General features: G+C 38.9%; 1 protein-coding gene across 1 annotated transcript; it reads right to left on the bottom strand.

Moving 5' to 3' along the window:
• Positions 1-1,095: 1,095 nt before the first annotated feature.
• Positions 1,096-6,675, bottom strand: LOC104509233 (REST corepressor 3; the record flags this gene model as incomplete). The annotated part of the gene is made up of 5 exons (XM_010151105.1): positions 1,096-1,174; positions 2,695-2,819; positions 3,178-3,339; positions 5,023-5,075; positions 6,598-6,675. Coding segments are annotated over 5 exons (497 nt in total), but the record flags the coding sequence as incomplete, so codon positions are not given.
• Positions 6,676-12,366: the final 5,691 nt, after the last annotated feature.

The raw sequence follows: 12,366 nt of genomic DNA, 5'->3' as shown, positions 1-12,366 counted from the left end.
GTGTAGGGATTCAAACAACTAAGAAAGGTAAATTGAACAAAAGAGCCCTTATTTAGAAGTGGCTTAGGCAGCAGCTCAAATCAACAGACTGCAAGAACATTGTTACAGCAGAAGTAAAAGCATTCATTATTAGACCCTGTGTCATTTTAAGTTCTAAAAAAACATATCCTGGCATGTCAAAAACCCCAAAATTGCAACCTTTTAAAGAAAGGGGTAATTGCCCCTTTTTTCTCCCCCGAGGCAGTTAAAGTGATACACTGAAGGTCACTGCAAAGCTGAGAACAGAATTGAAACCTATCAGTCTCTTAGCATCATTTTTGGTAGAATTGCAAAATTTTACTAATAATCCTGGATACCACTTCATGGGAATGTTAGGTGTTGCATTACCTCTCCTCCCATATTCTCAAGAAGCATGAAGTCTATACTGTTTTAGGACAATCACATATGTGTTAAGTTGATTGAGGAAAGAAACATTTACACATTCAACTGTGTTTTTCCAGTCTTGTTCATAAATAACTTCATGTTTACTAGAAGAACCCAAAAAAACCCCAAAGCCTGAACATAACCCAGACAGAGCACTCATCTGTAAAGCTAACAGTAAGTGCTCATTAGAGGAGACCAAAAAGTTTTTCTCTACATGTATTAGCAGCAAGCATCTCAATAAAGCCACATATTAGTTGAAACACATAACCTCACTCTGGCTTTGAAAGAACAGTTACTCTTGGAAAAATGTCATTTAATACGCAAATAAAGCATTTAGTTTCCAATAATTCACAACCAGTAAAACCGTAAACATGTTAAGAAGACAGAGGTAGGGGGAATGTTGTTTAACCAGGTAGTGATAGCATATATCTCTCATGGAACTTGAGGATCTCTCAGGAGGTAGTGAAGGTAATGAGAGACACATTTATGTCCACAGAATGGCAAAAATATACGATAAAAGTTTTGTTTCAGTCAAAATTCAAAACCTTGATCACCCAAAGTCCCTGTGAATTCAGCAGGCTGCAAGCCCAACCTCTTTACTACAAGTCTCATTCTTCACAGTAACACATCCACAGAAAACAAACAAACTGACATTCACCGCTAAGCTGTTACCTCCTTTTTGGCTTCTTTTTTGGGATCGTAATCACTATCATTTCCATCCATTGGATGAGCTTCTTCTACGTCATCATCACTGAGGACAGAGGATAAGAAGCTGGTCATTTTATCTATTTTTTAACCCCAAATATAAGTATGTATCAGGGTAGGACAGAATTATCTACTCCAAAATATCTATTTTACATATACAGCATCTCAAACTTAAGCGTAATTTTCAAAAGACAGCTGTTAGAAACATTTCCTTTATTAAATTTCAATAATTATTATAATAAATAACATTCCTAAGCAGTAGTTTCAAAGTGACTTTAAGCAGTGCTCATACTGCTGCCAAAAAATTTGTGTCACCTTTCTTCTATTCAACCCCCTGTGCTAGCATGAACACCTAACACAGTCAAATATACCAAGGCTAGAAATAACCTTTTATTTGCCACGTTAGTTGTAACAGATTGATTCTCAAAACATTGCACCAGGTGTATGAATAAACCCTTGATTAAATCTGTGAGGAGCAAAAAGGGACAATATAAGATGGGAAAACACAGGACCACTTTTTCACCAAGGTGCTCAAGCACCGAAGTGCAACTTGGGGTGCCTGGGAGGAATGAAATCTGCTGAATTAAATCCAAGAGAAAAGGCTGAAAAGATAACAGTTTAGCCAAGTCCAATCCAGTCCTTCACATAATAGGATTTTTGAATATATGAATGTAAAAAAACCCCAAAAATTTCTAGTTACTACAAAAAAACCAAAATGCTGTATTAGAAACAAGTTTATCTTCTTCTGTACTTTTAAGCTATAGGGTCACTAAGCATGTGAATTTTAGATTTCATGAATTCTTTTCAACAGTATATGATTAAATAGACCGTTTTGCTCCAGCTAAGCAGTTTTCTGTAGACGTAAAATCGTATTTTCCAATATAAACATGCTCATGTTACTAATACATTCAACATATTACATCACGTTAAAAAGTGCAAGTTAATACTCAAGTATATTAAATGCACTATAATTTAAATTTCATAGTAACTAGGGGAAGAGTTCTTCCCTTCTATTCAAGACAATTAAAAACCATTTCGAGCTCTAATTCTCCTTGACTGACAGAAGTTCCGAGTCTCCTAAAATAAGATTTATATTTAAACTTTTGTTATAAAACAGTACTTGGGCTCTCTTTACAGTGGTTTATCTTTCAGCTTAATTCTATTCTAGTTAAAAAAAACCCCAAACAACTCATAAACAAAAGCCACCCAGAAACCCCCACACCCCCAAAAACTCTCTCCTCCCCACACAGTAATACAGGGTTAGACTTCTCAAATAAAGCATTATTTTTAAACCACATCCCCAGACTTCAACTGTTTTTAAGCCCCTGTTTTTACAGTTATCCATCAAAGCACTGAGGTGTGTTATTACAACTCACAGTGAGTTGGAGCGATACAGTTCTTACAGCACAGGTAGAAAACCCCTTGCTAAAAGCAGAGACATCGCCACAGATGCTCAAATCTAAAAAACACAGCTCACACTGAAACACAGTGGCTGGAAATTACTCTGGCATCTCTACTCAGAGACTTCAGTCTCTGGTTAGCTACTTAAGAACAAAAAAAACTTACCTGTCACCTTGATTATTTCGATTAGCTAGTTTTCGAGCCTGCCGATCCATCAAACTTGTCCTAGAGCGAGTTTTTTTCCAAGAATAGTAATATTTTACAAGGCTTGCTATAGTCTTGTCTGGAAGCTAGAGGAATTCATTAACATATTAATGCTTTAAAAAAATTAAAATTCCACCCAAGATTTTAATTCTGGTCTATTGACAATCGTCTTTACCCAAATACCTTAAATGCATGGATGAGATGGAAAGGAGGGATGTATTTTGTATACATTTTAAAAAAAAGAAGGGGTGGGGGGAAAGGCTTTTTCACTCTAATAAAAGTTAAGAATGAAAAAGCTATAGGTCCAAGAGACATAATGCAATTAACGTAAATCCTATATTCAAGGTTGTTCCTGAAACTTGTGCACTAATTTTAGCCCAATGGGAGCATTTGTTCTTAGTGCATCTGAAGTGTTTAATGCTTCCCATTAAAACATTACTTTACCATTTGCTGGATCCTGTGAAAGCTCTTTCCGTGGAAGCTAAATGCTTGTTCAAATAGGACTTTATCTTCAACTGTCCATTCATCAGGGAAAGGAGTGAAATTCGGGAGATCCGCAAGGGACTTCTCAATATTGTGTTTATGCCAGAACAACATGCCGAGCGCCTTTGAAAAGAAAGAGTCCCTTTCTGGATTTAGTCAGTCAGCTTTCTAAAAAAGTAATTTATTTATTTTAAATAAGATTTGACTATCACAACCCTTCTCAAAACGTATTGACAATTTTATTGGCTATGTACAATAGGTTACATAATTTCTTTGGAGACATATGAGGAGTGGGCACATCTGTGCTTTATTAAAACTACAAAAGCTCAACAGTTTAGGGTTAGCATGGCAGCAGTAATTCTGCAGTAGCACGAACTAGGCCTCAAATCTGACCTGCTTTCTTTAAAAGCATGTTTCACCTACACAGTTCCTTGTAGGTCTTCAGGCCTTTATTACCAGTCCACTCAAAACAGAAATTAAAAATACATTTCAGCAGCCTGAGGATCATCCAAAATGCAAGTCTGCAAGTTCAAAGTGAGAGTGGTCTTTCCACAACTCTCCAACCCAAAAAGAACAGCATGGCTACTTCCACGTCATGTGCACCTGGTAAGAACTGAAATTTAAATATACTTTCTCATGTAATTCCATTTAACATTTTTAAAGAATTTTACGCTGATTAGACCTTCTGCCAGCAAATCAATGACAGATCTGATGCCAAGCCTGGCACGTGAACTGGGAAATGCAATCCGCTCAATTTCAGCTGTACAGTGCAGACATGATCACCAGTTCTTCAGCAGCTCTCCAAACCCCTGATTTCACGTCTAATAACCTGGACATAGCAAACCTCTTTTCTTGTTAAAATGGCAAGTGACAAACACCTCTTGTAAAGTTAATTTCTATTCCCCTCTGAACAGTCTACAAATATTTTGTACCAGAAGTTGTTTCAAAAATTAGTCTCTTTTTGTAGACTTGAGATCTCCCAGTTCCCTCTCTCCCCTACCAAAAGCCAAGCCATAAACAAACATCACCAAACTGCAGGTATGCTGGACAGTGTCACATTGGCAGCCTCTTTTTCAGATAGCAGTTGACTAGCAAGGCTTTGTTATTATAAACTTCCATCCTCCAAAGCTTGATCATACAACTTGTTTCCACTTGTACAACAAACATATTTTTGCAATAGGTAATCTCATGTTTATATAAATTGACTGTTTTACAAATAAAACTGCAGTAGAACTAAGTGGAGACCAGCAGTTTTATCCTGTACATTTAACAGCATGGTGACTAAAGGTTATTAAAAAAAGTGAATTTTTTGTTACTCTCAAATCTAGAATTTGATTACATTTTCCTGCCTCTGAAAAAAACCCCACTTGAAGTTGGTTTGCCTCAAAAAACAAACAAACAAACCAAGAAGAAACCTTTCCAATTCTGTCCCTATGACAATTAATGCTTCAGAAATGTACCATATTTTAATTCTAATATTAAACATTAAATTTGTAAGCTAAATTCCTAAGAAATTCTTTAGCTAAATATACACACACAATTGCATGACATGCCCAGTGTATCAAGAAACATACCAAACCTTTCAAAAGTGCACATTACAAGCTGAGCATGTCATGAAAACAAAGAGCTCAATCTTTTGCAGAGAATCCAGACCACAACTGTATGCAGATCCATTTAACTGCAGTGTTTGCTGCCGTGCCTGAAGAGAAACAGCGTTAATTAATGGTAACCAAGGGAAAAAGAGAGTTGCGTTATACTTTTATATAAAAATCCTTTAAATGAGCACTCTCATTTCATAGCACTTACCTGTTCCACATTGTATCCATGTTTTTCCTTTGCTATTGCTATATATTCATCCACTGTAACAAAGCAATATCAGAAATATTTTAGTTCTGCTACAAGGTGACACAGAATTTATCATCTAACATGGGTAAACAGCCTTCCCATGCCTTAATACACTGCACAGGCCCAGGTCCCCCAAAACGTTAAATATATTCACAACTTTATTACTAATAAACCCACTGTCTTTAATCCAACATTTACTTTTATAAACATTTTATACAAGCTAACTCTCAGTGAAAAAGATGCTTTTTTCTTTCACAGTTTTACTAGAAGAGGCTCATCATTGATTTATTTAAATCAGAGACTAGACAGTTACTGAAAGGCTAGGTCTTCTTGGAATCCATGCCTAAGAACACGGACACACTGGGTTAATTTTAAATTGAACTACTACTAGAACTACTACTTCTAGTGCTCGTATTCCCAAACATGTTAAAAATTAATGTAAAGAGATCCTAGATCAATGCTTATGCATATCCTCAATATGAATATAGTTCTCACTGAACAACATCAATTTTAACCATAGTATGAAGTCAGTTTTCAATAGAGAATATGAAAATTCAATACTTAAGTCCAATTCACCAATAACATTTTTCTAAATCCTATTTGACCATACTTTTGAGTCAAACACTTTACATCATTTTACAATGAACTCCTGCTCATGTTGATAAGTATTTTTTTTTAATTTTTAAAGAAACAAACTCCTCCCCTTTTCCTCCTACAGTTCACAATTAACTGGCCACTAAATGCAGTTGAAAGGAAGCATGATCAAGACAAAGAAATAATTCTACCCTCATCATTCAAATGGACAACAGATGTCCTTGCAATGAACTGCTGCGGCAAAAAGTTACCTGTACTTTAAGGGAAAGAAGAAAGGGTTTAATAATTGTAGTTATACAGTACTTTATTCCTAACTGTTCTGCAGGAGTAGAAGTATGTTCCCTTAAACATAGAGGGACACAAGCCTCCAACTACTGGTAATGCATAGAAACTGCCCTGAGGAACAGGTTCCCATGACTGCATCCTCAAAGTTTACTCCCCTGTATTACACATGGGAAATTCTAGCATAAGAGACAGGATAAACTAGATTAAACGGATCACATTTCATCAGATGACTCCTGTATTTCAGCTCACTTTTGAAGGGAGAAAATGCTCATTTCTTCCTGAGCATTCCCCTTGAACTGGGCCCCAACACATCTTCTCTGAATTTATACACTGCAACTCCTTCTCCTAGAAGTTTAGAGCAGCAAGTTCCTCATGTTTAGATGTTTTATTCTTTTATTAGTAACTAAAGGTTTCAGACACTGATGATGATACAACACAGGCAGTGCGATCTGAAACAAAGACTTAACTGTAAAATAAGAATAGGTGATCTCTCCTTTCCCTGGAGTTCTCTAAATAAAAAAAATAAAAGAGAAGCTTTGTGTTTAATGTACTAATTTGCAATTTCACTCTGTGTAGAATAGAGAACGAACAGGCACACCAGAAACAATCATTTAATTATACTTAAGCATCCAAATTCCTAGGCAGGGAAGGACTTACACTTGGCATCTGGAATATTATGATACGGAGACCATACAAGCATCCCTCCATTGTCTTTATCAGTGTACTTTGTGGCACCTGTAAGAAAACAAGTAAGTCTCAGTAATTATAAATATAATCTAGAGAACAACTATTAACAGGACAGTAAGTAAAAGTCAACCATATTAACAAGTCGAGCCAAGCTACTAAGAAAGGGGGAGTGGGGAATAATTAATTCCACATTATTTCCTTAAGACACGGACTGGCTGAATTTAAACACTACTCTTAAGAGGTTCAGTCATAACTGGATATTAGTCCAGTCCTGGATACCACAACTGGAGCAATACAGCACACTGCTAAAGTTGGCATGGACGCAAAATTTAGAGATACTTGTGTTGGAACAGTCCTCCAGAAGTTATGACTGCCTGTTAGCACTCCAACATGTATCACTATCATAAGAGTATCAGGATCTACTGCATTAAGCTAGGCTTCCTTAAAACAAAAACCAGTGAGTAGAATACAGTCACCATCCCTGGTCCTTTCAAGGAACTATACGAACAACTATTCCAGAAACAATTCTGTTAATATCTGTCTGTCTAGTTTTGATGTTCATAGCCATGGAATTTTGATATTCAGAGCCAACCAAACTGTGCAGCTGTAGAACGTAGTTAGCTATAAAAGCAATCTTTTTTTTGGTTGGTTGGGGTTTTGGGGTTTTTGTTTGTTTGTGCTTCACCTCCACCTCAATGCAGGAAGGGGAACAATGCAAGTTACCTAACCTATCAGAAGGGCAGAGCAATTTTTGCAATACTGATGCAACTTCGTACAAAGCTCCAAATCGGTGTGGTCGATTTTTAAAAACATAATGTAAGAAAGAGGGAAATTCCTCAATACTGGAAAAGCATTAACTAATAGTTACTTCTCATTAATATTTTACAAGTGTATGCTACTACATAAAGCCAGGTACAATCTATTTGTTTACAACAGTTTATCTTGCTAAGACATTGCCCAACAATTGGAGCATTTACACTTGTGTCAGTAAGAATTCTTTGAGGGATCACCCTTCCTTGCATCCTTCTTGGATAAGGACAGATTTTTTTATTCAGTCAAATAACTTTTCACTCCACTTTAAGCTTCCACACTTTAGATGTAGGTTCTACATCTCGTTGAAGGGAACAAAACAAATTAATACTTTGGAAAAGAGAACAACTTAGTGCTTTCTAATTATGTACCATGTTTTGTTGCTCTTCCCTCTTAAGTTTGGCAGTGTTTTGTATTCGCTATCGTCTCTGCAATCTTTAGATCCATTATGACTGTGAACTTGAAAACCAGTTAATTAGAAAGACTAAAAGAACTCTTTCGTCTTCCAAAATGAGATGTGTAAGACGGATAACCTAAATGCACCATACACTCTGCAACAAGCTAAAAAACGTACACACACTCATAAAACACCCATTTCAAGGCATAAGCCATACTAAACTTTGAAAGTGTTTTGGTACATAAGAACAAATTCTTTAATATAACATTCTGCTTTAGAACAGAAGAAACCACCCATGCCATTTTAGTCATTAAGAGCACAATATTTCATTGAGTAATGCAAACATGTTACATGCACATTTCTTTTGTCCACTCAGGTTTTTATCACAAGTAAATAACTCTTACCCGGTGCTCCACTCTTAAGAGATGAGGAGAAAAAAGGAACACTAGCAAATCCATTGGAATTTCAGGTTGTGAGCCAGAAACGTCTCAACTTAACATGAGTATACCCTCAGTTTTTCTCCCCCCCAAAAAACAGCAGACACCTGCAGACAAGCGGATGTCACTTACCTTATCCGGTATTAAATACTCAAGAACACAAGTGCAAAAACCTTGGTTTCAGAGTCCCATCATTTGCACTTGCAGGAGATCGCGTATGTGCCTACACTCCCCTACTGAGGTGCCACCCTTCCCTGACTAACAGACAGCTCCCACCAAACACCCTCTTCGAAGCAGTGCTGCTTCTTTAGTGGAAATCAGACAACTGTTTCCACACAGGCAGCATCTTCACACTGCTAAATGGAAAGCAAGGGTGGCAAAGGAAGGATGGGAGGCACACAGATAGCTCAAAGGAAGGCTTCCTGTCCTCAGCACAGGATGTCCATAGCTACAGTACAGGGATCTCCCCATCCCCATAGGCAGGACCATGATCTACCTTTATGAGAACTGCTTCTTGCCCTTTGTGCCCCAAGTATGCAAGAGAGCAGCACACCCCTCCAAAATAAAGAGGCTGTGTTGTATCTCAAGGGCAACGTGATCTTTAAGATCCATTGCACTGGTGCAGGTTGGGGGTGGGTGGACCTGCTGGAAAGCAGCTCTGCATAGTGGGACCCGGAGGTCCTGGGGGACAATCAGTTGCTCACGAGCCAGCAACGTGCCCTGTGGCCACGAAGGTCAATACTATCCTGGAGTGCATTACACAGAATGTGGCCAGCAGGTCGAGGAACGTTATCCTCTACTCTGCCTCAGTGGGGCCACATCTGGAGCACTGCATCCAGTTCTGGGCTCCCCAGCTCAAGACAGACAGGGAACTACTGGAGCGAGTCCAGGGGAGAGCTATGAAGATGACCAAGGGAACGGAGCACCTCTCATGAGGAAAGGCTGAGAGACAGGTCTGTTCAGCCTGGAGAAGAGAAGACTGAGAGTGGATCTTTGCAATGCTTACAAAAATCTAAAGGGCAGGTGTCAAGAGGATGAAGCCAGACTCTTTTCAGTGGTTCCCAGCAACAAGGGGCAATGGGCATGCACTGGAACACAGGAAATTCCATCTCAACCTGAGGAAAAATGTCTTCACTTTGAGGGTGCGGGAGCACAGGAATGGGCTGTCCAGAGAGGCTGTGGCGTCTCCTCTGGAGATATGCAAAACCCACCTGGACGTGTTCCTGTCCAACCTGCTCTAGGGGAACGTGCTTTGGCAGGGGGGTTGGACTAGATGACCTCCAAAGGTCCCTTTCAATTCCCAGCATCCTGTGATTCTTATAATACAGAGAGTATCTGGAGATACCAGGTAACATGTTAACCAATGTTATAAGAGCAGAGCTGTAAGCCACTAAGGAAGAGAAAGACCAAGAGCTACATCTCAAATATAAGAAGTCTCCCGCAGCCCATACCCCACATTCAAGCCACTTAGTGGAAGGTTTCCATGCTTCATCTGCTTAAGACTAAGCTTTGAGAGCAGGAACACAGTCACAGAAACTAACAAGAGGAAGAAGTAAATTTCTAAAATAAAGGACTGAAAACCTTAAAATTAAATCAGGGAACATGAGGACAGATAGCATGGAATAAATGAAAAATGTTATATACTTCATCACACCATTGAATAATTTCAACTGAAGAAAGCCTGTTTTCATATAGGAAGATGAGAGGGAGAAAAGTTGTAAGGACATACACAGAAATAGAATTTGAAACTGACCACAGAAAATATAAAACATTCTTCTCCCCCTGCCCCTAGAAGAGGTAAACGGGAAATAAGTATTTCAGCATTAATTAAACAAAATTAATACTAAGGTCTTTGGGAAGTCCAAATCTGAGTAGAGAAAAACATCCCTAGGAGTTCTCTCGTGTGGATGACAACAGTATGGTGCATCTCCAGCGATGGCATTTTCCATGGCTTTCCATGAGAACGCAAACAGCCCACACCACAAGGATACCAGCTTTGTAACATCCTGCTATATCTATAGGTGGGTCAGAATGCACAAACACAAAGAGTTTCACCCCAAGAATATAAAACACTATAGGAAAAAAGCATGAGAAGGCAAGACTCTGGAGTGCAGGAGATGGTTTGTTAACTCCGTAAATTAGGTAAGGAGATTTAGGATTTTTATTTTATTAAAACCACTCTTAGCAGTGAGAAAATTTATCTCATTGCAGTAGTATCTGGTGACAATTCAAAATGCTATTTCCCTTACAGCTCTATCTGAAAGCTTGCCTGTAAAAAGGGGGTGGTGTGGGATGGAGTAAGACAGAATATATTAAAATTAACTTCTAATTATTGCTTCCGGACACAATTCACTTCTCAGAGACACTGACAAACAGCTGATTAACTTTTTCTTAAAAAAAAAACCCAAACAAAAACCAACACCTTATTTTATACATGAACTCAGGTTTAAAAAAAAAAATTACTACCATCACAACTTTAATCATGAATATTTTGTTCCTCAATGTATTATTTGTAAGCAATCCTCTACAACATTTTTCAAGCACAGGCTAACTGGGGCCAAAGGACTGGTATTTATTCCACTCGTTTTAGTATGGTGTGTGTACCAGAGGTCTGACTTAGTAACTTAGACTTCTATCTAGTTTCATCCACCACTGATTCCCTCCTTCTCCCACCTATTTAAGGGAAGTAAAAAACAACAGTACTCAAAGTACTGTAAATAAACACACATTCTAGTGTATCTGGTAAACCCGCAAAAAAAAAGGCATTAAGACAATTCCAAGAAGAAACAGCATTAAAGTTAGTAAATTAGATAGTGCCTATGTCCATATGTGCAAACCTAAAAATACGATGGAGCGCCTGTTACATGCTACCAAAGAAAAAAACAAGTCTAGGTGTAGCTATGATAAGAGCACAGCATTTTGTCCAGCACTGCTTCCATCTCTAATAGATGATGCCTCAAGATTCAGCAGAGGGGGAAAAAAATCCAAATAACAAATGCCAAAAAACTAAATGCCTACAAAACCCATCCCAGATGAAAGCATGACATCTTGCTGAGATGTCCTCAGATGACCACTTTGCTAACCTGGTAAGTTATGTATTGTACTTTTACACTTTACAGACTATTTTTTTAATTATTATTTTACAAAAGACTTAAGTGTTCCAAAAAAAGTTACTATTTTCTTACCATAATAGGCAAAACACACATCATTAAGGAACTGTTCTGATAAAGTAAAAGAGTATATATTCAACCCAGTTGCTGGGGAAAGGAGCATCAATTGAAATCCGCCCCCAAGAACGCTTAGGAGCTCTAAAAAGTCTGGTTATAAGAGAGCATAAAATTAGTTCCGTAGTTACAACGCAATGATACTATTGCATGTACAGTTTACAAAACTGAAACCACAGAACCTCAGTTACCCTGCAAGGGGTGAAGAGTCCTTTTAATCAAAAGAGAAAACAAACATGATGCGCTTTTCTAATTTAAGTGCCTGCAGGAAAAACAAGCCCAGGCTGCACGTTAGAAACGACCATTTTTATTTACGTTTCTTTTTATTCAGGCGATGTAAAAATAAAGGGTGCAAACGGTTAGCGTTATTAACAAAGAGCCCTAGACTACGCGCTCCTTACTAGGGGAAAGGCATTCCCTTATGCCAAGATCATGCATCCATTTAATCCCACCCTCCCCCTTTCTTTCCCCCGGCCTTTTCTTTGGCCTGCGGGGACCTGCGCCCATCAAGAGGGGCTCGCTCCAGCTTTAGGAGGCACTATGTGAGCAGCTCTGGCCCGATCCTCTTCCGGTAGGAAATCATCTGACACCAATGGAGCCTGTTTGGAGAACAGGAAAGTAGATAGGCTTCGTCTGACCACGACAGCAACCCCGACAGACGTTCCTACGGTCTCCCCGCTCAGCCCAAGGCACCGCTCTACCAGTTCACTCGCCACACGCGAGTACCAGGCTGTGCGAGCGTGGCCAGTATTCCTCGGGGCGGGGCTGGGGGGGGCGAGGGAGGAGGAGAGCGGCTCAGCCTGCTAACCGCGGGGCTAGCGAGGCTACTCCAGCGCACAAAACCCGGGGGCAGGAGTTTCCCACCGAGAGC

The sequence above is a fragment of the Eurypyga helias genome, unplaced genomic scaffold (assembly GCF_000690775.1).
Source record: "Eurypyga helias isolate BGI_N326 unplaced genomic scaffold, ASM69077v1 scaffold27394, whole genome shotgun sequence".
NCBI classification, from domain to species: domain Eukaryota; kingdom Metazoa; phylum Chordata; class Aves; order Eurypygiformes; family Eurypygidae; genus Eurypyga; species Eurypyga helias.
Note: the sequence above shows the minus strand (reverse complement) of the source record. Positions and strands in the feature narration are given on the sequence as shown.